Source organism: Prionailurus viverrinus, chromosome F1 (genome assembly GCF_022837055.1).
Source record: "Prionailurus viverrinus isolate Anna chromosome F1, UM_Priviv_1.0, whole genome shotgun sequence".
Taxonomy (NCBI): domain Eukaryota; kingdom Metazoa; phylum Chordata; class Mammalia; order Carnivora; family Felidae; genus Prionailurus; species Prionailurus viverrinus.
Window position 1 is genome coordinate 37,480,619 of NC_062577.1, and position 25,525 is coordinate 37,506,143.

The 25,525-nt window shown below is 55.5% G+C and overlaps 2 protein-coding genes and 1 long non-coding RNA gene across 4 annotated transcripts in view; 1 reads left to right on the forward strand and 2 right to left on the reverse strand.

Annotated features, from left to right (window-relative positions):
- KIF21B (kinesin family member 21B) overlaps nucleotides 1-9,367 on the reverse strand; it is a 50,191-nt gene extending 40,824 nt beyond the window's left edge. For both annotated transcript variants that reach the window (XM_047840183.1, XM_047840181.1), the window contains exon 1: nucleotides 9,184-9,367. In XM_047840183.1, the coding sequence (XP_047696139.1) occupies nucleotides 9,184-9,224 (41 nt within the window). In that variant the 5' untranslated portion in view covers nucleotides 9,225-9,367. The remainder of the gene's footprint in view (nucleotides 1-9,183) is intronic.
- LOC125155195 (uncharacterized) lies at nucleotides 697-25,479 on the forward strand. The gene is made up of 7 exons (XR_007148086.1): nucleotides 697-844; nucleotides 1,453-1,653; nucleotides 13,016-13,144; nucleotides 17,879-18,066; nucleotides 18,751-18,864; nucleotides 21,728-21,780; nucleotides 25,323-25,479. It is a non-coding gene; the product is annotated as an uncharacterized LOC125155195 (long non-coding RNA).
- Nucleotides 22,226-25,525, reverse strand: part of CACNA1S (calcium voltage-gated channel subunit alpha1 S) — a 66,367-nt gene continuing 63,067 nt past the window's right edge. Inside the window, exons 41-44 of the mRNA XM_047840180.1 lie at nucleotides 24,143-24,228; nucleotides 23,300-23,391; nucleotides 22,955-23,092; nucleotides 22,226-22,807 (exon numbers count right to left, since the gene is read on the reverse strand). Coding sequence (XP_047696136.1) covers nucleotides 22,556-22,807; nucleotides 22,955-23,092; nucleotides 23,300-23,391; nucleotides 24,143-24,228 — 568 coding nt within the window. The 3' untranslated portion in view covers nucleotides 22,226-22,555. The remainder of the gene's footprint in view (nucleotides 22,808-22,954; nucleotides 23,093-23,299; nucleotides 23,392-24,142; nucleotides 24,229-25,525) is intronic.

A 25,525-nucleotide genomic window follows, 5' to 3' on the forward strand; every position in this document is an offset into this window, starting at 1 on the left:
CGGACAGCCCCGCGCAGAAAGGCTCCCGGAACCTCCCGGAACAGAGCCGGGTCTATTCGCCGCTTGGCAACCCGCAGACCGAGCGGCGGTGGGAGCCGGCGCGAGAGCGAAGAGAAAGGGCCCAGGGCTTTTCAGAGGCAGGATCTGGCACGGGCGCGTGGCCGCTGGGCTTCCTCTGCTCACAATTGAGCAGGGACTGGTGTGATGTGGGCGGGTATTTTAATATCCTTCCCCCACCGCCGGAGAGATGTGCACCGGCCGAGGGACGCGCAGGCGGCTCGGGGTCGGCCCCCCACCCGTCGGTGCCCACGGCGGCGGCGGCGGCGGCGGGACAAAGGCCGCGAACCCGAGCCCGGCGCTGCGGAAAGAGCTGAGGTCAGCGGTTCCTCAGCTCTTTGGGAAGCCAGGAGGACGGGGCGGAAGGGGAGGACAGAGGAGACCGGGAGGAGGCAGGCCCCGGGCGCGGGGGGGGGGGGGGGGGGGGGGGGGGAAGGGGGATGCTGAGAGACTGCCAAGGAGAAAAGCTCCCTCGGCGAAGGGTAATTTGCCCGGAGCCCCCACACCCTGCCCCCTGGCTTAGGAGGGGTAGGATGAGGCTAGCTCCCCTCGCCCCCGCCCCTTCCTCAGTGACATCACACAGAGCCAGCCAATTACCCCCAGGGGCTCCGCCCAGTGACCTTGGGCTCCTAAGGGTTGGCTCCGCATCTCAGGTGAAATTAGTCCCACCCCATCAGCTGGCTAGGGCCCTTCCCTGGGCTCTTAACTTGAATTGCCCCCCAGTTAGGAGCTCAGTCCCCGGAGCTCTTAAGGGTGCTTTCTATTTGAAGAGTCTCGTCACTGAGAGGTAACAGCCTGTGATATTAAAATAACTAATCAAGAACTAACTGTTCCAGAGTGCTAGAAAATTCTTGCAATTGTGGTGTATGGTCTGTGATTCCTGACGCCTTTCTTTGCTGGCACCTGGAACCCCTTTACATCGCCGCTTACTCAACTCCTCCAGTTAGTAACAACCACCATACTATGAGGCAAGACTGCCTCTTTGCTGGACACTGTACCCACAATGCTTTTGCACATTAGATCATTCTTCATTCTAATGCCCCTAATTTACAAATGAGACTTCAGAGGAAATTAACTGGGCTCAAGGTCACATAGCTGATAAAGAATAAGCTCTTCTAGGAAGACTACCTTTACTAGCCATCAGCCCCAAAGATTCAGTCCAGGAGGAGAGGTGGAGAGTACTAGTATGTTAGCAGCTATGCTTGTGAGTAATTTGCACTCTGGGGACTTCCAGGCTGGGAGACACCCTCCTGCCAGGCTCTGCCTCAAACGCTTGGAGAAGAACCAGGGTCTTGGACTGGAATCACCCCTCAGATGGCCGACATAACCAGCATAAGTAGTCCCTCTGGAAGAGACCCCAGGGGGAATAAGTCTATCTGCTTTTATCTTCTATAGGACCCTTAATGGCGTTCTGGAATCCTGAAAAGCAGCCCCCAGAGGCTAGTGGAACAGCCCGGGGAGAAATGCAGAAATGAGGAAGTTCATCGCCTGGTCTCTAGGTGTGCTGCCCTCAAGCCTGAGATTGGGCAGATGCCACGACCTCCCTTCTGCCCAGCCCCAAGCGGTCTGCCTGGCTCCAACCACAGGGCAGCACGGGTAAACTGGAACTGAGCTGTTGTGTGCAAGTGTGGGTGGGGGGCAGGGAGCACAGAGAAGAGCACTGGGACTCCTAGTCTGCCTGGCACACCGAGTCACTTAGCCATGCTGTGACCTGCTGGGGACCAGCTCTTCTTCAGCAGTGACAGAGCCAGATCAAAGGGGACCTCAGCTACAGCAGAAGGGATTTAGATAAGCTAGCAAAAAGAACTTCCTGCCTGCAAAGATTGTTAAGCCCTGGAAAGGGGAGCCTGGGAGTCTGTGGAATCTTTTTGCTCCGAAATCATAGTCACTGGTATCACTGTGGCTTCTTCCGTGCCGTGTCTGATAAGGACAAACAAACCCTAACATTTTTTGAGAACCTATGTGTCAAGCTCATTTACATACATGAACACATGTAATGTGTTAGGACCACCCTGTGAAGCAAGGGCCATTCCCCCCCCCCCCATTTTACTGAGGCTCAGAAGGTGAAATTTCACAAGCCCAAAGTCACACAATTCATAATGGTGGAAATGAAATTCAAACCAAAGCTGACTCTGCCCAATCCCACTGCATCTACTGAGCAACCCGGCACCAGGGCAGGAGAGAGGTCGGACTGGAGAAAAATGATCCCCTCCGAGAATCTCCGGACTGATCCTACCAACAGCTGCCAGCAGCGCCACGAGCAGTCTGTTGGGAAAGCATTTTTCCCCGTTTTGTAGTTAAGAAAGCCGAAGCCTAGAGCATGGAGAAGCATGGAGACAAGAGCCCAGGAGGCTGCTTCCCTGCCAGAGGAAGGCAGCTCCCCTCTGCAGCAGAAACAGGGCGTCTACACCCCCACTCTAATGAGCATCCTCTCCCCGCTCCTCCCCGTGGCAGCCTGCCAGCTCTGGGGAAGGCGGCTGGAAGCAAAATCCTGCTCTCTCAGGGGAGTCTGGCTCCCAGACACCCGGGGGCTTTTAGCTGACTTAGCCCGGAGAAGGCGTCTTCCCCTAGAGGCCACTCCTCTCCAAAATAGGGTGGTGAGACCCAATTTAGGGTGCTGGCTCTTGTAGCTGCAGGGATACCGAGTGGGGGGCCACCAGAGCCCTGCGACTGCCAGAGGGTCTGGTCGCCCTGTCACTGGACCTTCTCCTGGCCTCTCAGACCCTTCCCCAGCACTGCCTGAGACTGCCCTCAGGGAGAAGACACGGAACCCCTAAACAAGAAGGCTTTGTACTGTGGGGTCTGAAAGCATGGGTTTATGAGGCCCTAGCAGATCTGGTGAAATGGGCCTGTCGACCCTCTGTGCTTGACCTCTGCCCCCAAATATGTTCCCAAGTGCACAGGGAGAGGGTGCCGACGCTCCAAGAAAACCTATAGGAAGCTTTGGGGTGTCAATTCAGGGCACCTGGGGTTCAGCCTCCACTCCTTCCTCACATGTCCTTGACCTTTCTCTTTTAGTTGATTCAAGTCCTGGCCACTGGCTTCTGAGTAACAACCAGGGGCAGGCAGTCTGACAGGGGAGGGAACCTGGGGAGTCTTGTTCATGGCCCCCAGGGCATCACGATCTCAGCCGTGCCCCAGCAGAAGCAGGGTGAGGTGTCAGAGGCTGGGGAGCGGAGATGCCAGGAGAAGCTGAGGGAGGGGGCCGGGCCCTGTCCTGAGCTGGAAAGATGAACAGGCTGGGCCGTGAGCAGTGGCCAGGGCTTCCTGCCAGGGGCCAGGTCTGCCCCCACCCCCTGCAGGGGCCCGGGAAGAGGGGTGAGCGCAGCGCAGGGAACATCTGCTCTTCTGCGCTCCAGCATGGCTCTCCCTGTCCACTCCCTTCTCAGGGCATCTGGCAGGGGTTTCCCATGACCTCCCAGGAGACAGGAGACTCTGCAGAGTGGGGCTGAGTGGGGAGTGCCCAGAGCCCAGAGCTGTGATGGCATGTGCATCACATGGAGGACAGCTCAGTGTGAACTGGGCCCTGGGGACCCTCCCCTGCTGAGGAATGCAGAGTGACAGGCGGCTGGCCTCCTCCGAGCAGCTGGCTATGGAGCACAGTGAGCCTCTCCCCCAGCATGTTGTCCCTGGTCCTCAGTCCTCAGCCCTCAGTCCCTGCTTCCAGGCCCTCCTCAGTGCACCTTAACTCCAGTCTCAGGCAGGACCAGCCAGCCTAGAGAAAGGACAGGTGGCCTCCACCCCTGCTCCGATGGTGGGCTTCTACCCAGCAAGGTAGAGGGATAGGAACTCAGATATTTGGGGACAGGGGACCATGGCACTGCCTCCCTTCCACAGCCCAGAACAGCCAGAGGTGAAAGTATTCCAGAGGTCGTGCTGTCACCTGCCGTGGGGGCTTCACAGCCCCTCCCACAGAGCTCCACAGCCCCCACGCCCATAGGGATGGAGCAGTAATTCTCTGGGACCAATGTCCACCAGTCCCAGCCTGGCTCCCCTCCCAGGGCAGGGAAGCATCCTCTCCTACCCAGCCTAGCAGCCTCTCAGTGTCCCTCTGGCTTTCCTCAACAGGCCGTATGTCTAGAAGGCAAAATGAGAGAAGAGACCCAAGACACCTGAGGTTCTGCCCTGTGACTGGTGTGGGGGTGTATAGGGGTAGCAAGAGGCAATTGGCTGCCCCTAGAACTTCCTTTCCTAGAGAGTGTCAAGATGGAACTCAGGCAGGAAAACAAATTCTAGGGACCGCTGCAGGGATCTAAGGAAAGAGAGAATGGATGGACGCATACCCAGCAGGAAGGGAGAAGCTCCCCAAACACACGAACAGCATGGACATGGAGGGAGTAAACAGCTAGGACATGGAGGGGACAGGCAGCCCCAGGCTAAGCAACCCCAGAAAGGGAAATCCAGACCATGTCCCCTTGGTGCACATCTGCATAGTACCAAATGCCTTCCTAGGTACTTTTCTCACATTGTGGTTATGGCAATCGGCGCGGTATGGCGTATGAAGAAACTGAGGCAAGGAGCTAATTAGAGCTGTGTTGGGAGGCAGCTTAGAGCAGTCTAAGGAGCATGTGCTTGGAAGTGAAGGTGCCCTGGGTTCAGATCCAGACTCCTCCATTCACTGGCTATGAGCGTTCGCTCATCTATAAGATGAGAAAAACATCAGTCAGCTGGTGGGGCTCCAGGTGGGGAGAGTGGGACAATGTAGGCACACTGCCTGGCACAGGGCATGTGTTCAAGAGGTACTGCTGAGCCACCTTCCAGTTCAGTCTCCTTTCCACCTTGGCATGCTTTCTGCTATAAATAAGTGGAAGGAAGGAGGAAGGAGAGGGAGGGAGGGAGGGAGGGAGGGAGGAAGGAAGGAAGGAAGGAAGGAAGGAAGGAAGGAAGGAAGGGGAGGGAGGAAGGGGAGGGAGGGAGAGAGAGGGAGGGGGAGGAGGTTCGAGGCGAACTCTTCATTGTACCTAACACTCTCTGTAGCTCAAACCAGACACCTCGTAAGTATGCTTTAAGTTAAAACTTATTTTCAAAACATTTTATTCACATAAAAAATTCCCCAGGAGTCCACCCTTTATGGGCTATATGCCTTCTGCTTCATCCAAACCACTGCTCTTCACAAATGAACAAATTGTTCCTGTTCTACAGTGGGTGAAACCGAAGCCCAGAAGGACAAACAGAAAAAAAGCCCCATGACCCAGCCAATGGGTGAACTGCACTGGCCCCAGTCCTGCCTTTTGCCCCCAGAACTGGAAGGGTAAGGGTGCCAGGCTCATGTCACCTCTGCCACTTCCTTAGCCCCTGCCCCACCCCATCTTTGCTCTGAGGTTTTCAAAAGCTGAGATCCAATCAGCTTCAAGGTAGTCAGGCAGGCTGGCTGGGTGGTGGAGGGGGTCGGTTTCCGGGGCCTGTGGTTACTACACTCTACTTCCTTGTGATGACATAAGCCCTATTTCTGCAGCAGGAGGCCACCACTAAGATTCTCAGGTCTCCATGCAGAGGAGGTCCTGTCTGAGCCTGGGTTCCCCAGATCTATAACCTGGGCAGCATGGGACACAGCTGGCATTGATTGGCACTGAACAGCCTTGGGCTGTCAGAGTGGAGACGGGCGACTCTGAAGGCACCCTCACATAGTCTTTTCGGTCTTCTCCGGTCTCTTTGTCCCAAGCCATCAATTCTTGTGATTCAACATTTATACAGACATTGACCAAGATTTCAGGGTAGCCTGAAGCTACAGGAATAACGACAGGTAGAGAACCCAAATGAGAGAGGACAGGGGTGCAATCTAACACTATTCCCTGGGTCCCTGGCTCGTGCCCCCCTCCCCCATCTGCCTCCAGCCCCTGCTCAACCCTGTAGTTTCCATGGATGGATGTGGGACCCATAGAGGCACCTCCTCTCCCCAGTCACTAAAGGAAGGAAGCTAAAGGAAACCAGGAAAAGATAACAGGGGCACTGAGGGCTCCCCTCATGGTGGGGCTTGAAAGGGTCTTAAACAAACGTACCATGTGACTTGGCTTCCTTCCCCAATTTCAACTCTGTCAACTTGCATTTCTTAACAGCCACCCCTTCCCCTTCTCCCCACATTAGTCAGGTCTGGGTTGCAGCCTGGGGCAGGGCACAGCTCAGCCTCACCTCTCCCAAACATCCATCCTCCCAACCCCCACCCATCCCCAGGTAGAGAGAGGCCCCAGGAAGCTGAGTCCTTGTCTACAGGGGATTAATGGATAAAAGGATCACAGGGCAGGCTGGAGGGGCTGGTCTGGGAATCCCTTGGTGCAAAGGCAACTAGCCTGGGTTCAGGGGCACACAGATGGGCCAGACTCTGGGGAGGCCTGGGGTAGGGCTTATAGGGTCTGCTCACACCTAGACCTTCTGCCCTTATCTCACAGCCCCAGGTCCTGAAAGTTTCTACCTATAGCCCTTCCCCAGCCCTGGCCTGCCCTACAGAGATCTGCAGACAGCCAGCTTTGATCCTCTTGCCAAGGAGATTATAGGGCCAAGAGCCCTGGGCCTGGCACTTCTCACCTACTCTAAAAGGCCCCGCCAGAACCTCCCCCCTTGCCCACGCACGCGTGTGCACACACGTGCGCACATGCATGTGTGTGTGCATGCACACACACACACACACACACCCCAAACGAAGTCTGTCTCATTCTTGGCATCCCTGTCCCAAGAGTTGGACCCAGGGCTCACCATAATATTTTCATGGGGACTCAGAAAGCACTTTAGTTAGAAAGTCCTTTCTTTGGTTACAAGAAAGGACTTCCAGGAAGTCAGAAAGACAGCAGAACACAGCACCAGGCTGGGCCCTCGGCAGTTCCAAAGCCTTGGCCTTTCGCAGCATGCCCTCCTCCAATACTCTACTCCAGCCCACCACCCAGTCCTTTAGGTGGGACAAGTGGCTTCTAGAGGTGGGGATGGGAGCTTGACGGGGATCCAAAAGTGTGGGGGACTCTCCCCTACAGCTCCTCAGTGGTTACCATCTGCTCCCTGTCCCGGCCGGAGCCCTAGTCTGGTCCTCCCCTCAGCTCTCTGATTAGAAACTGGGTTCTGTCCAGGCATTGTCTGCCTTCCACGGCCGGCTGCCCATTGAGGTCTGGCGTGTGCCAGGCTGGGCGCTCACACTGGAGTGGGAGGGGAGAAGTGGACTGAGCCCCCTAAATTAGCCTGGCTCTTCTGATGTTCAAATCTCCCCACCCCTCCATCTGAGATCAGCAACTCGAGGCAAGGAGTGGGGGCCTCTGGACACTACTAGAGCAATCTGAGTGGGAAGCAGAGATGATGTCCATCACCCTAAATAAAGAACTGGGTGCAGTGGGCAGGCACACTCCCTTCTCTGGAAAGGGTCTCAGAAACCTTCCGTTGGCTGTGCTAAGAAGGCAGCCCCAGCTCTTCCTCTCTCCACTGCACAAAGTGCCAATCACACACTTCACCATTCCTCAGTCTGGCCCGGGGAGGCTGACAGTGGTGGCGGTACAGGGGGCTTTGTTTGGCCCTCTCCTATAAGATGAAGTCTAAAGGAAAGCCCCCATGGGAGGAGCAAGCACCCTATGTCCCTTCCTTCCCAGCCCTGGTTCACAGTGAGTGGGGTCAGGGCTTCATTTCCCTTTTATGATGTACTCGGACTCTCCCGGTCTGCTGCAGATGTCATATTTACATTTCTCACTCCCCCCCCCCCCCCCCACCTTCCTCCCTCCCTCCCTCGACCTCCACGGGATCCTACTGCAATGTCAGCCCCAGCAGCAGCCAGGCCCCGCCCCGGCCAGCCCACCAGGCACCTGCAGGGCTCCTCTTTGTCTCTCAGGCTGCTCAGGGCCAGCAAGGCTGTGTTCAAGTGATGCTGAGGCTGCCTGATGCACGGGTGGGAGGCACCTCAATCTCCCTTCCTTGAGCCCAGAGCCGCGATCAGCAGTCCACTCCTCCTCTCTGGGCTGCAGAGGACTGGCCGGATTGCCTGGGGGGCATCTTCCCGGGGGCAGGAGGGGGAAGCTTTTCCATAGTCCTCTCTGGCCCTGTCTAGAGTGACTTCCATGGGCTCTTGGAATCTGGGTCACCTACAACCTAGGGAATCTAGAGATCAGTCTCAGAGACTCACCCTGGAGACTTAGCCTCCATACCCCCACCCCCATCACACAGAGCTGGGGCAGAGATGGGTGTATTTCTCCATCATCTCTGCCTTGGTGACCAGTCCCAGATTGGCACTCTCCCACCAACAGACCCCCTCTCAAAGAGAAAGACGTAAAACAAAAACAGGGAGAGGTGGTGTTGGTGCAAAGCATATCCACCCAACACAAAGGACACAGATGGCTCAACTTTGCAGTATTCCCTGCCTTGCACCTCTGTGTACCCCTCCCAACAGAAGCTCCCTCCCCCCCCCCCCCAGCCATGTCTTCTCCACACCTCAGTTCTGTCAGGATGTCTCGTCAAGTCCCAGATTAAGTCCATGCACCACCCTACCTCCATTTTATCTGAGTGCCTGAAGATGGGGTATCATTGTCTCACCCTCCTGCCCTCTCAGAGGTAGAACCTCAGATACACCTCTTCCTTCCCCTAGCCCCATCAGCTCTTGGGGACAGGGCCAGCACGTTTTGTCCAAAAGCCCTTGACCCCCCACGGAAGGCCAAGGCACCATCCCAGCCCTTCCATTCGTTCCTGCACTCAATCGATCTTTGTCTGCAAGCCGGTTCCCGGGGCCGGGTGTGCTGCCTTCTCAGCTGGACCAAGGGCACAGAAGTAGCCTACTAGGGTGGATGAAGGGAAATTTCCCCCCTCCAGTATCCCAGTATGAGACAGCAGCCCCAAGGGGAGGCGAAGAGGAAACACACAGACGCTCCGGCCTGGGCCAGGGCTGGGTGTGAAATACCGGATTTCCTTGTTTATTCGATTTTCTGATCATTAAGGGCTCCCAAGAGGGGCCCGAAATTACCACCCAAACAAAGCCACCTTCCAGCCTCCCGCGGGCCGCCGATCCCCTGCGGCAGCCTGTCCAGCTCCCCGCGCCCTCCAGCCCGGCTCAGGCCGACCCCTCCTCCGGCAGTGCGGGCTCCGAATCCAGTGGCGCCCACGCGAGACAAAGCCCGAGCCCCTCCGCGCACGCCCCCTCCCCCCCACCCCGCCGCCGGTCCCTACCTGACGGCCACCTTGACGCAGCAGTCCCCCTGGCCGGCCATGGTCCTCTGCCTCTAGGGTCTGGGCGTGGATCAGGGGCGGGGGTCTGGGGGCCAATGCCCCAGGCAGCGGCTGCGGCTGCGGCTGCGGGAGGCGGGGGCGCGGGCACTGCTGGCGGAGTCTGCCGCGGCGGCTGGAGGTGACATGCTCGCAGGCGGCAAGCAGAGGGGCTCACCCGCGGCCAGGGGTGGCCCCACGGGGCTGGGCCCGCGCGCCTCCTCGCGCCATCGGGCGACGGCGCGCAGCTAGCTGACAGCCCGCGGCGCGACCCGCCGCTCCCCACGGCGCGGCACACGCGCGCACACACCTCCCACCCTCGCAGCCACCTCCCGCCGCAGCGCGAACAAAGGGGGCGGGGGCCGGCCCGGCCCAGGACCCGCCCCCGAGCCCCGCCGAGCCCGCACTGGGCCCCGCCCCGCCCCTCATTCACCAATCCAAGGCCCGGGCAACGGCAGGGGCGGGACTTGAACCTTTAAAGGGACCTCTTGGCTCGCGTCCACCCGCGCGCTGGGGGGCGGGCGGGATTGGAGGGCTGGGGAGGAGGAGGGCCCAGAAGCTGACCACGCCGGAGCCTCTGCCCCCCCCAGCCGCCTGAGTGGCAGAATCTCAGCCTAGATGGGACCCCGGTTTCATAAATGAGGAAACTGGAATGCAAAGAGGGGAACTACCCAAGGTCACTCAGATTTGGTGGCTAAGCAAGGGGTAAGAACCCAGGTCTCCGGAGCAGAGTGCTTCACTTCAAAGCATCCCACAGCGATTAGCGGTTTATATTTTGAAAGCACCAGGAAAGCTTCCCTTCTGATTTATGACAGTGAATGTGTCAACCTTTACTGAACGAGATTCTTGCTGGTGACTAACAAAATTCCCTTCACCTCCATCCTGCAGCATTTTAAAGTTCATCTTTTGGTTGATTCCTGGCTAGGCTCCTCGCCCAGATGGGCCCCTCCCTCTGCTAGACCGAAGTGGTTCCACTGACCTTTATGACCCACAGATGACCCGCTGAGCTCGCCTCACACTCTTTTGTGGCCGTGGGGGCAGAGGGTCGGCGTGGGAGGCCTGGGCTGCACTGGGAGAGAAGGCAACAAAGGGGGCACTCAACTCCAGGCACCTGGGTAGAGGCTGGAGGGGAGAGGTGGGTGCAGAAGGAGACAGAGCAGTGCAGCTGCCTTTACATGGATATAAAGGACAAGGGGAGCCCCGGAGCCTTTAAACATAGGGCAGAGATGGACAAGAGCAATGCCCTGAGAAGTCACAATTCTCTTTCCACTCTATCTACCCTCCCATTGAGCCCAGACACCCTCTCCCTGCCCCCCAACTCCCAACAGGGGGGCCATTCCCAGGGCCCTCCCCAGCTGCCCTCCCTTCCCACACTTCAACCAGCTCCCTGCCCTGGAAAGAGCCCAAGAGGAGGACCCAGCTGCACCTCCAGATGTGGATGATACTCTCTGGGGGAAGGGGGGAAGGGGAGTCAGACGCCAAGCCTCTTGCATCACCCTCCAATGATGATGAAACTATGCCAGAGATTTTGGCAAGGGTGTGGGTTAGGGTCTGAGGATGTATCTGTTGGTACCATCCTCTCTCCCTTCCCTCCCCCACTCACCCCCACAGATAACTGCTCCGTCCAGTAGTCCAGATCACTCTGGTTTTAATGAGTCAAACCCAAACAATGATAATTTCAAGGGCAAATTTCAAGGGCAAATCAACACCCCTCCCCCCAACCTGATTCAAAACAGGGCACCACCAGCAGTGGCCCAACGGTGGAGGAGGAGAGAGAGGGGATGCTGGTGGGATCCTGCACCTTTTATTAGCATTTGAACCTAGAGGAAGCTCTCTCTGGGCCAGTAGGTCACCCCTTCCCGAGCAGTAGGCCTGCAGAGTGTTGAGTCAGATCCTGGACATTCTCTCCCCATCTTCCAACCAAAATAAGAGATGGGGAGGTGGCTAACAATTATGGACCATCCATGAGAACCAGGTATTTTTATGCATATTCTCATTTGAATCTCATAACCTTGTGAGCTGGGCTTTATTATTCTCTTTCAGTTTTGCAGTTGGGGGAGAATGAGTCTCACCCAGCATATAAGCAATGGAGCCAGGATTTGAACTTATGCATCTTGTTCCAAACTCCCCAGATCACCTCCAAGCAAGTGCCCAGAGGGAAGGGAGCCTGCCTGACCCAGGCTTTTGCTGGAGATTTAGCCCTCCTGGATGATAATGCTGCATTTTGCAAAGCTGCTCTCCCGCCCACTAGACCCTGGACTTCTCTGGGGCTCATCTCTGGTTTCCTGCCTCCAGGAGGTCCCCTCTGACTTCCGAGATTAGGTGACCCTTCTGACTCACAGCTTTACTGCTGGGAAATGGCGCCAGAGCCGCTGCAAGCACCCTCCCCTTCCCTCTAGGCCAAAGGATGTCAAGCCAGGAGAAGCAGGGAGGCACATGCGCTGGAAACTCTGGCTTCCTAGAGGTCAGGGCCCCACATCAGCTGTGCCAGCCACCTCAGCAGCTCCCTCCTGGATCACCAGGGCCGTTAGATGTCCAGACTCTTGACTCCTGGGCACTGCTGCCCAGAGGTGAGCAGGGAAACCGGGCACAGAGGTCAGAGGGAGATCCAAGGGGCAGGAAGAGACGTGGGGAGATTTAGGTTAGATGGGTCAGAGGAGGCCGAGGACAATCCCTGCCCTCTCCAGTCTCTGTGTGCCTTCAGCACAGACTCTGCTTCCTCTCTCTGGCTTGTTCCCACCCCCACCCTTTCCCACCCCTTCTCCCTCCTCCCAGCTGCTCTTTCCTTCCCTAACCCTGAAGTTTCTCAAGGAGCTGCCTATATGCCTAGCCTTCCCAACCCCCACCCCTTTCCTCTCAGCCTGACAGAAATGGGCAAACACATATACACTACCTCCTGTTTGGTCCTTAATTCCGCTAATTGGACTGGAGTTTGAGCCCCAGCTCTTGTCCTAAGCTGAGGCCTTTCCCCATCAGGCGTCTAGGGGCCTCCATCATTTCTCTTGACAGGAGCCGTGGGCGTCTGGGCAGATGGGAACATGGGGGAGCTGTGGAGGACCCTCTCTGAGGCAGGAAGCTCCCACTCCTGTAGTTAAAATACTCCAGCAGCAACTTGAGGAAGCCATCTGGCCCAGATCTCTCAGGCACGGCCTAGCTTTCAATAGCAACCCTACGGTAACAAATCAATATACCTAAGAGATACCCTTCAGCTCCAGAAATGTCTCTAGAGGTGGTCTGAACCTGAGACCTGTTCCCTCTTATCTTCTTTAGGGTTAGCACTAGGCATTGGCATTTGAAGAAATGATCTGCGCATTGTCCTAAAAGTTCCGGGGGTGGAAAGTATAGAGTTCTGGACCTCCAGGCCTAACTGTCAGCCCCACCCCAGCAGCTGGGCTTGGTTCCATGGGACAATGGGCATTAGCCCGTCCTGCCAGCCACACTCTCCCGTGTCCCCCTGGATATGGAGCCCAGCTCTGCCTGCCAACAGGAGCTCAGAACCCCTGAAAGGATCTACTTGGGTGCAGATTCAGAGGTCTTAGATCAGGCGCGGGCTCAGCCTGACTTCCTGTGTTACAGAAGGAGACAGACTTAGCCTTAGAGGAAACCAGAATTTGTTATAAATAGAAGGGAGAGAGAACTGCCATGGATTATAAACACCCCATCAGTCCTAAAAAAAAAAAAAACAAAAAACCCAACTATTTTTGGTTTCAAATGTTAATGACAATTTAATGAATACTCCATATAACCTCAGACATGGCTCTTCATCCACTTTCTGCTCTGCTATGTTTCCTATCAGGGCCAAAAGCAGGAAGAGCAGGTGTAGGAAATTCTCAATGTCACAGAACCTTTGTGGAGTTGAAAAGAACGCTCAGATCATCGAGTTTTACAGTTTCATTTTCAGGTGAAGACACGGAAGCCCAGACGGGTAAAGAGACTCGTCGACAGTTGAACAATAAACTAGTGAGCAGGGACCAACAGTGTGGTCCTCATGGGTCCAGAGCAGGGCGGTTTCCACAGCAGCATGGAAGGACCCAGAAGCTACACATCCAAGACTGGGCCCTGTGTGAGTTTCTGGCTTGGATGAAAGTGAAGACTATACCAGATAACAAGAGACAAGTGGAAGCTGAAGTGTGGTGTTCCAAGTCAGAGATCTGGGTTGAGATTCCCACCCTGCCACGCGCTAGCTACGTAACCCTGGGCAAGTTATGTAACTACCTCAGGCGTCCATTCCCTCACCTCCGAAAGAGGATAATCACATTCCCCTCATCACAGGACCAGGATGAGGTTAAAGGCAGTAACCTGGGCCAAGCACCCAGTATAACGCTCAGCACAAAATAGTAATTTCCTTCACATTTCCCGTGGATTCTCTGTCCCTTCTGCGATGGGCCTCTGCCCTCTAACTGGACAGAAGGGCACATCTGTCATAAAGAAATCTGCAGGATAGGGAGTGTCTGTGGTGAGTGTGAATGAGGTGTGGACAAGGTGAGGAGGTTTGCGGGGCCCAAGTGCTCCCTGTTGATGCGGGAGGTGGGAGGAAACCAATTCGCAGAGTTATTCGGAGGCCTCTGCTGGCCACTCAGTGGTGGGGACCAGGGTGGGGGGGGGGTGGGCAGGGTGAGTGTTCACAGAGGCAGGAAGGGGCCTGGGGTATGCTGGATCCCTTCTGTGCACAAACACTCCTGGTCTCAGCCTCACTGGGGGTTATCTGGAGGGCATCTCAACTTTATTTCACTCACCCCATGTGCTACACTGTGCCAAGGACGCCACATAGGATTTCTCATTTCATCCTCACGACAATCGCTGAGGTAAACATGGTTATTGTCCCCATTTTGCAGAAGAGGAAATGGGCTCAGAGGTCACTCGGCTAGTGTAGCAGTCATTAGTGCTGTGCACCAAATATTTCCGGCTCTCCGCTGTCCGTCACAAGGCAGGACTGCGTGTCCTCTGATGTTAGCTGTGGCCACGTGACTGACTTTGACCAGTGACGTTTGGGCGGGACAGACACATTTCACTTCTAAGTGGAAGCTGTCTGAGCTACTGGCGCCCTCAAATTACATCACGTTGTTGATCGAGTTTACGTGAGAAATAAACTTTTATTGTGTCAGGCCACCGAAATTATGGGCGGATTTGTTACCTTGGCCTAGCCTAGCCTACCCTGGTTGAGGTAGTGAAGGGGCAGAGCCAGGTTTCAGAGCCCTGGTCTCTAAAGATCCCAAAGGGCCCAAGTGCCTTCGAGGACTCTACCCGCCTGTCTAAGACAGAGAGGCCCCCTTTGGCTTCTGATCTGGACAACTTTTGGAGCAGGAGAAGAGGGCAGGGAGCCTGTCTTGCCTTCCCTTCTTTCTACTCCCTATGATTTGACTAAGATTTTGCCATGTTTCCAGATTGCTGGGTCCTCAATGAGCATGGTTTCCTGTCACCCCCTTGGGGGCTCCGAGTCTTCTGGTCAGCTGTGCTATCTCTCAGGGGTCTTCAGGGGCCACGCTGAGAAGTAATTAGAACAGTTCCAAGGGACTTCCAGTGCCTCTGCCCGTCGCTTGCCTAGGAAACAGCTCTCAAGTTGGGCATCAGGACACAACTGTGTTAACCCCAACCCAGAGCTCCTAGAGGAAGCCAATTGAGGATCCCACAGATCTTCTCAGAGGCACATAGAAAGTAATACCAGCTACCCTTTTTTTAACATTGTGTCTGGCGTTGTTTAAATGCTTCAGATCCCTACGGTCATGTAATGCTCACAACAACCCTAAGAGGTAGGAACAATTATCATTCCCATATGAACAAAGGACACCAAGAGTTGCCCAAGGTCATGCGGCAAGTGATGGGGGTGGGGAGGGTCAAACCCCCCCCCAAGCAAGCCGATTTCCTGTTTCATCCTGTGTCACATCATAGTGAAGAATTGGGATGGATCTAGACCTTGGCAGCTGCTGAGCTGAGAAAGAGCAGAGCAGCTTGAGAATTCACCTGCTTCATAGGTCCACACAATGACCTGTACGCAAATGTTCACGGCAGCATTATTCATCGTAGCCCCAAAATGGAAATAACCCAAATTTCCATCGACAGATGAATGCATAAGCTGGTATATATCAAATAATAGAATACAATCAGCAATAAGAAGGATGAACTATCAATGATAACAGCATGGATGAACTCCAAAATAATTATGCTGAGTATAAGAAGCCAGACCTGGGCACCGGGGGTGGTGGGGGGCACGAGAGAAGGGAGGAAGGGGCAGTGAACAGAACTTGGAGGGGCAGAGGGGGCAGGGGGATCACTATTAGGCACCAAGAAATTTGGGGGGTGGTGGATACATCTATTATCTCGATGATGGTGTTGGCTCCACGGCTGTATACACATCTTTCAGAAATAATCAAATTGTGCACTTTGAATATTTACAGTTTCTTATAACTCTATGAACTCTTTTAAAAAGGTAACTTGCTCCAACTTCTTTGGTCAAACAGGATGCAGAATAGCTGGTGACTTTTCCTGCATCACTGGGACAGCAAACTGGAGTCTTGGCCACCTAAAAGGCAGCTGAGCCCTCTGCCCCGCCCCCTGTGGACTGTGCACTCATTGGGGGTCCCCTCTCCCCCAGAAGGGACAGTGCTGGGGAATTAGCACAGAGAGGGGAAGTAGACACAAAAGGAGAAGGAGCAAGCAGGGAGTCAAGCTGGAAAAGCCAAAGAGAGGGGGAAAGAAAAGAGATGACGAGGAAGGAAGAAGGGAGGGGGCAGACCCCTCCCCTCAAACCTGGTGGTGAGGAGGGGGCCTTCGAGGCAGTCCTAGCCAGGACCCCAGGGAAGACAGGTCCTCTCTCTTACTAGGGCCACCCTAGTAAGCCCCTTCCTTCTGATTAACAAATAAGCCCCACCCTGCCTAGGAGCTATTGATTTGCAGTCCCCAAGGATGCATCCTTTCCTTGGATTTTAATAGACATTAGCTTCAGCGAGACCCTGCAGAGCAAACTGTCAGCAAACGAACATGTAACACTTTAAAAATGGGGGGGGGGGCAGTGTTGGAGACTTGGAGAGGTGTTGGAGAGGTGGTGGTGAGAGATCACACAAGATTAACCACTGAAGTACGCTTCCTTTACAACAATGTACCAGACTGGGAATGTTATGGGACCGTAATGAATGCCAGCACCCCTGGCTGTGCGTATGTGCTGAATCTCTTGGGATGATTTTAGGAGAATTTCAAAGCCCCTTTGGCCACGACAGCCTGCATTGGCCTGAGGTGACATAATCTCTTGAAAAATGAATCTGTGTCCTCTCCCCCACCCCTGTACTTCCTGACACTTGTCCAGTTGACAGAAAAGACACTCTGCCTTGAGGAGAATTAGACGAGACTGGGGAGGATGCAAAGAGCGATGAAAAGAACTTTGTCTTCCTCTTTCACTCCCAAGCTAGGTTGGAGGAGCCAAAGAAGAGTTTGCAGTCATAACCCGAATTAGAAAGAACCCAGAGGGAGAGGCCATAATCTGTCTCCCATCCCTCCCTCCCCCACCACAGACTGCCCCAGCGCCCCTGGGGCTAGCCAAGGAGAGCCAGGAGATGGGAGGCCCCGGGCCTCGGGGGAGGTCAAACTCCAAGACCAAAGACCAGACGTGGGGTGATCTGGAGAGATAGTCAACCTCTGATAGTGGCTGGCACTCGGGCCGCTGGGAGCCACCTGTAGACCACTCCTTGTGGTCCCCATAGTGACCCCCCACCCCCCCCTCTCAGAGGGGACAGCTCACCTATGGCAAATGCAGAAAAGGCCCCCCTCAAGTCTGCACGCTGCCTGAGAACAGCCCTGCACAGGACACCCGCCCTCAGTGAGCCCTCATCCCGATTTGTATACACTAACCCAAAGCAAAAGGTGGGATCTCTGCCCCCACCAGAGAGGCAGTGGTGGTATTGGGGTGGCCCTGGATGGTGGGGAAACCCACCCTTGTCACAGTAGGTTAAATATTATCAAACTGCCGTTTCATAGACAAAAAGGATAAAATATCTGCGATTTCAAATGATTCAATCGAATACACGTCGTTTAGCAGTGAACTTGGTGTGGTCTCATGCATTCACCCTCCCTCCCTCCCTCCCTCCCCACCTCCTTCCTTTCTCCCTTCCTTCCTCTTCTCCTAGCTTGGGATACAAACTTGATAAAGAAACTCGCTGACCTTGAGGAACTCACGGTAGAAAAAAACTTTAAACTCCTGGTCACACAGGTGACTAGTCACAGGTCACCCTAGGTGACCCTAGGTGACCCTAATCACAGGGTAATAAATGCCATAATAAAAGTTACCACACACTACGGAAGAGGCAACTGAGTGTAGCCAGGCCATCAGGGATGACCACGGCCGAGTGCAGAGGCATTTACTGGGCATGGAAAGGCACGGCGAGTGGGGGCACGAGCGTGGCCTGTGGGGCTGAGTTTAGTGCAGTGGGTGGTGCTTGGCAGGTTGTGGGAAGGGGATGCGGGGAGGAGGGGGGAGGCGGAGGGTCAGGGGGCGTTGCTGGGGGATGCTCACAGAGATAGGAGAAGTCAGCAGCTCAAGAATGGTGTCCCGGCTCCTGTCCTACACTGGGCTTCACTACTTCTTGGCCAAGTGACTCTGGGGTAACTTAGTCTTTCTGAGGCTGTGTTTTCATCACAGAACGGGATTCACAAGGACCTTATTTTACAGGTGGCAGGGCAAACACTAAACGAGATGTTGCAGGCAAGGCACTTAAGGACCTGGGCTTGACAAATACCGGCTACTGTGGTTCTACAGAGGGGGAAGACAACGGCAGAGAGCTTTTGAACATACACAACTGGAAGTTTCTCCACGTCCAGGACTTGTTGTCCCCTGCGCATTTCACCGGACGCTCTAAGGTGTGGCCCAGGGAGCCCGAGGTCTCCTCCTGGCTCCTCCCACTCACTCAGGAAGTTGGGTGTATATGGCTCTTTCCTCCTCTGGGTCTTGGTTTTCTTTCTCTGGGTGGGGAGAGTCACCTGGCACTATAAGCTGTCAGCCTCATGACAGGAGTTGACACGTCATTGGGATCAGATGCCAGAAAAATGGGGATCAAGATCAGCTCTGGGTTGGCAGTGCCTTCTCTAGTGGCTTCTGCAGAGGCAGGAGCTGGCTTCTCCATCCCTGGACTGTCCTGGGAGCTGGCAGGGCTGTGGGGGATGGGGTCTGATGCAGAGCTACCTGGGTTGGCAGTCAAGTTGCCCGCTTGCTTTCTTATCTTTTTTTTTTTTTTAATATTTATTTATTTTTGGGAGAGCACAAGCAGGGGAGAGGCAGAGGATTCAAAGAGGGCTCTGTGCTGACAGGCTGACAGCAGTGAGCCCGATATGGGGCTCGAACTCACGAACCGTGAGATCGTGACTTGGGCTGAAATCAGAAGCTCAAGAGACTGAGTCACCCAGGTGCCCCGCCCAGCTTTCAATAAGTGGCCTCAGGACCCCTCTGAGCTCAGTGTCCTCTCATCTAAAAGCCCAGCTCTCTCACCAGCCAGCATCAGACAGGATCAAAACAACAGCATCTTACTAAAGGCCTGCGCTTTACAGGGTCCTCTTCATACCTGTCGATAACCTGGAAGTGGGAATGAGTCCCCCATTTTACAGAAGGAGGAGCAGAAGCTTAAGAGGGCTGTAGGAACTGCCTGAGATCACAGCATGGAGGTAAATGAATGGGATGCAGGTCCAAAGGGGTCTGGTTTCCAAGACTATGCTCTGAAACGCGTTGCAGAGAGTAACCACATGCTTCCTTTAAGAATCACTCGGCCACATCTAGAGCGGGGCCTACACGTACACCCGGACCAGAGCCAGGGAGCTCCTCCCCACTCTGCAGATAGACTGGAACTGAGCCCACCCTCCACGGTGTCCAGGGGTCCTCCATCTGAGCCTCACACCTTCCAGAGCGCAGGGCTCCTCTCGTCCCCACAGCCAGCATGAGGCTCTGTGACCAGCCCCTCCCACCAGCTGCAGCCCCGCCCCTTCTGGCAGACCCCGCACCCAGCAGCTGGGCCCCAAGTCTGCAGGGAACCGCCGGCAGAAGATAGGGGTCCAGCAGACCCTGCTTCTGGCCAGTGCCCCCCAGGCGACAGAAGGTGGCCCCACCGGCCCCTATGGGTACCTGGTCTCTGTCAGATGGTCCTGCTGAGAGGAGGGGCTTGTCTCCCCCCCAGACCTGTCTGGTCCCCTTCACTCCCCGCTCAGTCCTCATCCTTCCACACTTGTTCCTTTTAGGCTTTATTGGAGTGGCCCGGCAGCTACGTGTGGGCAGGGCTGAGGTGAAGTCCAGCGTGTGGCCCCTGGAGGCAGAGCACCTCCTCCCTGTCTCTCCGGGGCCTAGACAGACAGCCAAGGTGGCTGAGGTTGCAGAACTGAGGCAGGTGACACTGGGCAGTGAGCTAGCGAAGGGCCGGGCCCACACACACTTCCCACCATTTTCCTGCATTTATTTAACAGTTATTGAGCCACTGGTCTGTGCTGAAAAGTGTTCAGCTCCAGGTAGAGTACTTGGAACAAAGTGGACCGGCTCCTGATTTTGTGAAGCTTAGCCTCTGGCTAGGGTAACAATAAACAAGCGGTTTTGATCCCCACTGCACTCGGGGAAAAGGCCCGCCATGTTTCTGGGCCAGCCTCCAGAGGGTCTGGAGGGTGTCCGGGGAAAGCTTTCTGCAGGAAGCAAGAGCAAAGCTGAGATTTCAAAGATGACTAGGGAGGGATCCATGGAGTTTAGGGTTCATGGAGTTTTCCAGAGACAACAGCACTCTGGAAGTCAGAAGTGAGGGCAGCTCCCCCTGGTGGGGCTGGCAGGAGCCATGCGTGAGGTCCAGATCCAGGGAAGGCTTCTAAGCAGAGGGCAAGGGTTTGCACGATGTTCTGAGGGTTTGGGGGTGCCTTTAAGGGTTTTAAGCAAAAGAATGAGACAACAGGCTTCTCCTTTTAGAAAGATCAGAGACAGGCAGGGAGGAAGAGAAGAGAGGAGCTGCTGAGAGGGCAGTCCAGAAGCTGTTGCAAAGGAAGAGGCATGAAATGTTGATTGAACAGGTCAGGAAAGTCACTGTGGGCATGAAGACAGGTTGGAGAAGTACTTAGGAGGGTGAATCTGTGGGGCAAGCTGGGAGCCCAGGACAACACCCAGACTCCTGGTTTCAACACCCAAGAGTATACCAGAGTAGCAGCAGCCTATGGGGAAAGGACAGTGGGGTCAAATTTGGACACGATGCACTTTTGGCACAGGTAGGACATATGTGAGGAGTTGGGGAGAAGGATACAGAGATGTAGAGGTTTAGTCTAGCCACATGGAATTGGGAATTTTCAACACAGAGGCAGCTGATGTGTGAGCAGCTGAGACCAACCAGGAAGACCTCCCGAGTTGGAAGAGGGATCAAGGACACAGAACCTGAGAGGTAGATGGGCCAGGGGAGAACTCACAGGGAAACTCTGGGTTGAGCACTTGAAAGGTAGGAGGAAATTCAGGAGAGGCAGTGGTGGAGACATGTCAGGAAGGAGGGAGAAGTCTATTGTACCTCATGCTGTCTAGAAATCAAGGAAGATAAAGATAAAAGAGGTCTCCTGAAAAAAAAAAGGCGGAGGGAGGGAATCTCCTGGATTTGCAACAAGGTTGTGGAGACATTGGTGAATGTGGGCACAAGGCAGGCTGCATGGGGATGAGAAATGGGAACTAGAAATGGAAATGTGGATGAGGTGACAACCCAGGTAAGAAGTTTGCTTTTCAGTAATGGACTAGATAGATGATAGATAGATAGATAGATGAGAGAGATAATAGATAGACCTCGGGTAGGTAGATAGGGCAGCTGTGAGGCCATGTTGTTAAGATGGAAACACCTTGAATGTGGTCCCTGCAGATGGAGGGAGCAGGGGGAGAGGGGAGGACGGGAGACGGGCTGGGGTAAAATCCGAAAAGCTGGCTGGAGGAGATGCCAGTCTTCCACTGGGTCAGGAGGAAAGGAGAGCAAGAGACAAAAGCATTGGTAAGCTCATCAGTTTGGTAACAGGAGCTGAGGGAGGGGCCCTTCTGGCGGCCTCTGCTTCTCTGTGGAGGAAGACAGCGGGCTGTCGAGGGAAGGCGTGGGGGAAGCCAGTGGTGTCGAGGTTTGAGGAGCGGAGAGCTGAAACGGTCCGGGACCACACATCTGCGGCCAGGGCGAGTCTCCCTGCCCTTGCCCTTGCCCTTGAAGCCTGGGGCCCGCCCGAGGAGCCCGAGGAGCCCACCCGGGGGTTTGCCAGGAGGCTGCGGGGTGGCCCAGTGTCACCACAGCCACCCAGCCACCAGCGCTGGGCAAGCTCGGTGAAGGGATGGCAAGGAGAGGAAAGAGTATCCAGCAAAAGGCACCGCTGGGACCTGGCGGGCCTAACTCTGCCTCTCACTGGCTGTGTGACCACAGGCACGCCACATCACCTCTCTGTGCCTCCACTGCCACATCCTTAAATCCCTTTCAACCCTTAAAAACCCTGCCTTGCGAGGGTGCAACGAGAATGAAATGGACGCTGTGTGGAAATGCTTTGTACCTAGAACGTAGAACACCCCACGGCGCGGGACAGCGTCTAGCACACAGGAGGTACTTGGTAAGTAGGAGCCACTGTGACTCATCACTGCTTGGTGTGGGTAAGAGGAGCTGTGGAAACTGCAGATCTTTGATATCCAGGGGCACAAATACGGGAGGGACCTGAGGCCTATGCCAGTGGTGGATTCTGGCCAAAGGGACACGGTCCTAGCTTCAAAGAAGGTGGGTTGTGGTGTGGCCTGGGATGTGGGGCCGTTGCTTCTAAGGCCGCCAGGCCCTCCTGCGGCGACGCGGCCCCGGTCAGTGGAACCGGCCATGCACTTCTAGGAGAATCCACGTTCTCCACAATGAGCCCCTCTCTGCTGCACGCAGGATAGCTGCCCAGAGAGCCCCTCTGTTCTCCTGGGCCCAGGCTCCCGAGCCTGTGTGTGGGGTTCCTGGGAAATGGGATGGGGAAGAGGGATGAGTGAGTGTAGAAGTTTCCAAAACAGGAGACAGGCAGGGGCCAGGGGCCAATGGCATAGGCCTGGAGACTTTAATGTCCTGCTGGTGGGAGTGGCCTTATGCCAGACAGACACTGGCACTGACTGGGCCTATTTGAATGACATTAGAAGCTCCATCCAACCATGCCTCTTGCCGGTGAGGAGAAGGGCCTGTCAATCTACTTCTTCCGGTCGTGTTTTCCGGTGGTTCCTGACCACCCCCCTCGGCCCATCCATTCAGCTGCTGAGAGAGAGAGGGGCTGCTGTGGTGGGCTAACCCTTCTCGGCCCCAGCCACCCTTCCCTCACTGTTGGTCATGCTAGCTCTAAGCCCATGCTGCTGCTGTGCGGAACCTCACAGCCTGCGGGGGATCAGGGTCTCCTGGGAGCCCTGATGCTGGTCAAGGCTCCCCAGCGAGGACCCAAGGCTCAAGCGTCCCCGGGCACTGGCCATGCCCTCTGGGGACTCTTGTCTTTTCAGTAGCTCTGTTGCTGCCACCTCCACATCCTCTGGTTCCATCTGGCAGGCATCTGCCAGGGCCCGGCCTGTCACCGTGACAAAGTCAGCATCAGCCGCCAAGGTGTCCAGGCCTCCTCGAACCAGAGCCTGCAGGGAAGAGAGAAGGCTGGGTGTGATCTCCTGGGGAGCTGCCTCAGGGGTCTGCCTCTGTTGGCTCTACCCTCTCTCTACCCCAGGACATCACAGGGCCACCCCCGAACGCAGCCCACTGCCCTGTCCCAGCCCCCATCTCACCTCTTGTATCAGCCGGGCTGTCGCTGGAGTCTGGCACCTGGAACTACTCTCCTTGGTCCTACCGTGGTGGGATGCTTCCTCAGGCCCCGGGGCGGGGTCCCTCCTCTCCCCAGGCAGGGGAGGCTCTGCGCCGGCACGCTGTTCCAAATGCACAAAAGCAAAGACCCCAACAGGGATGCTGGAGCCCGCTGGGATCTGGTGAAACCCTAGCCCTAGGGAGCCTCTCAGCCAAGACTCACAGAAAAGGGAGGACCCAGGAGTCTGGTCCTTTCTGTTATTAATGGACAAATTACCACCACACCCTTCCTATGCATAGAGTTTCTTCCCAGGCCTGTGCCCTATTACCTGGCAGGGGGTAGGAGACGCCTGGGCCCCGGGCATTTCTCTCTGGGCCAGCTGTCCTTTTAGCTTTTCCACACAGGATTTGCTGTGGGCTCCTGTGGGCAAGACAGGGCAAAGACAAGAGGGGCCTGAGTCAACAGAGCTCTGCCTGGCCAGGCATCCAAACTCTGAGAGCTCTCTGAGACCCTTGGGGCTGTGGAAGGGGTCCTAGAGGGTGGACGTAGGCTGAGGCCCAACCAACTCCAGGCCAGGCAGGACCCTGTGTTGTCCCGTTGCCCTTGTACTTGTCCTGGTCTTTGTGCTAGTGGGTTTGGGAGGGGGAATCAGGGCCAGAGTTTGACCAGCTCTGGTCAAGCTGTTTCTCAGTGTGTCCACGTGTGTTTGCATGCAGAAGTGTGTGTGTGTGTGTGTGTGTGTGTGTGTGTGTGTGTGTTTACACACCACGGAGCAAGGCAAGTGCCCTCATCTCCCTTGAACTCCAGCATCCTCAGGACTCTTGCTGTCACACACAGCAGTCTAGGACCTGCTGGGAGATTGCCAGACCATCTGCCGAAGGGCCCCAGAGCCAAGGGGTCAGTTGTTCAGGAGCTGCCCTTTGGGCGAGTGGTGTGAGTTTCCAGGCATGCCCCCTTCCCACCCACTCGGTGACCTACATGACACCCTTGACCTCTGCCTGGATCAGGAGCTGCCCTGACTGCTCTTCCGTCCCGGGCCCAGCTGATCCCACTGCAGCAGGCTCCCAAGCCAGCCCTCCCAGCCAGATTCCCCAAGCGTAAGGAACGAGCGAGTCTCCCCAGGCCTCTCTGGGAGAAGGCTCAGCTTCTAGGGTGCACAGAAAAGACTGACCCAGGACGCTTCGGGGCTGGCCAAAGGCTCCTCCTCTGGCAGCAGGCGTCTCTGTCTCTCCAGGGAACTCTCTTTCATAGCGGATGCTGAAATGGAAGCAAGGCTGGTGATAGGGAAGCAAGGCAGGCTTCTGGTTCTCCCGCCATCCTGCCCCTCTATGGCCCCAAACATCCTTTTCCCTCAGGATCTGGACCCATCATTGTGTGCAGCTTGGACTCCAGGGCTGGTGCTCCCACTGCTCTGTGCCCAGCCAGTCCTGGCTCTCTAAGAGAAATGGGCCAAATACATTCCCCCTCCTCTCCTTCGTTCAATGGTCCCTGCTGTCAGACATGCCCTTCCCTCTACCCTTTTTCACATTCTGTTCATCTTCTGAGGCTCAGCCCAGCCTCACAACCTCCAGGACACTGGTTCTCAACCTTGGTGGTACACTGGATCACCTGGGGAGCTTTAGAAACTAGTAGTGGCTGTGTCCCATCCCCAGAGTTTGCGGTGAGGCCCAGGAACTGCAATTTTGAAAGCTCCTTGGTGTTTCTGATGCTCAGTGGAGGCCGAGAAACGTTGTTTAGCTCAAATCTAGACCTTTCCAGCCCATGGTGATCAATATGCCTACATTCTCAGGACACCTGCTCTTTGTGATTATTCGGTCACTGTCAGGTCCCATGACACATCTCCCAAGAAGACTACAATCCTTTCAGGGCAGGGCCCAGGTCTGGTGCTTCTGTATTCCCAGAACACCTAACACCATGGTGACCCAAGGCTCAGGTGCCTCTCAAGGCTTGAGGGCTGAATTCAAAGGGTCTCTGAATGCAAGGGCGTGTAAGCAGCTCTGGCTATGGGAAACACCTGCTCACGGGGCTTCTGCCCTGTCCTGCCCATTACTGAGGGCGTGCGACTCAGCCTTTCCAGGTCTAAGGTACCTCTAATCACCCGGCCTCCTATCTATAAGGAAAGGTCTGCTTGGACCTCAGCCTGCAGGTTATGATTTCTGAGAAGCTCCCCGACTTCATCCTGCTGTTTTTTCATGAGACTTATGTAATCACAGATTATATCTGGTGGACAGCTCAGGGTGAAAGAGAGGGGGCCCAAACAGCAGTGAGATCTCCCTGGAACCCAAATCCTACAATTAAACTTTAACTTTCCACAGTTGTAGTAAGCTCTCTTTCTAATCTAATACGTTCAGTTGGTCTCAGCTCCTAGACCTGCTGTAGATGATGGAATAAAGGAACCACGCAACATTTGTGCCAACGCTGACATGAGGCTGCCCTCTGCTGGCCAAAGGAGTCTCTGCAGTCCGGGCCTGCCTCTTGCCTTAAGGGGGAGGATGGATCCCAAAGGACACCAAGGCAAGCGGAGGACAACCTATATGTTTCAGGGTGTCCCCTC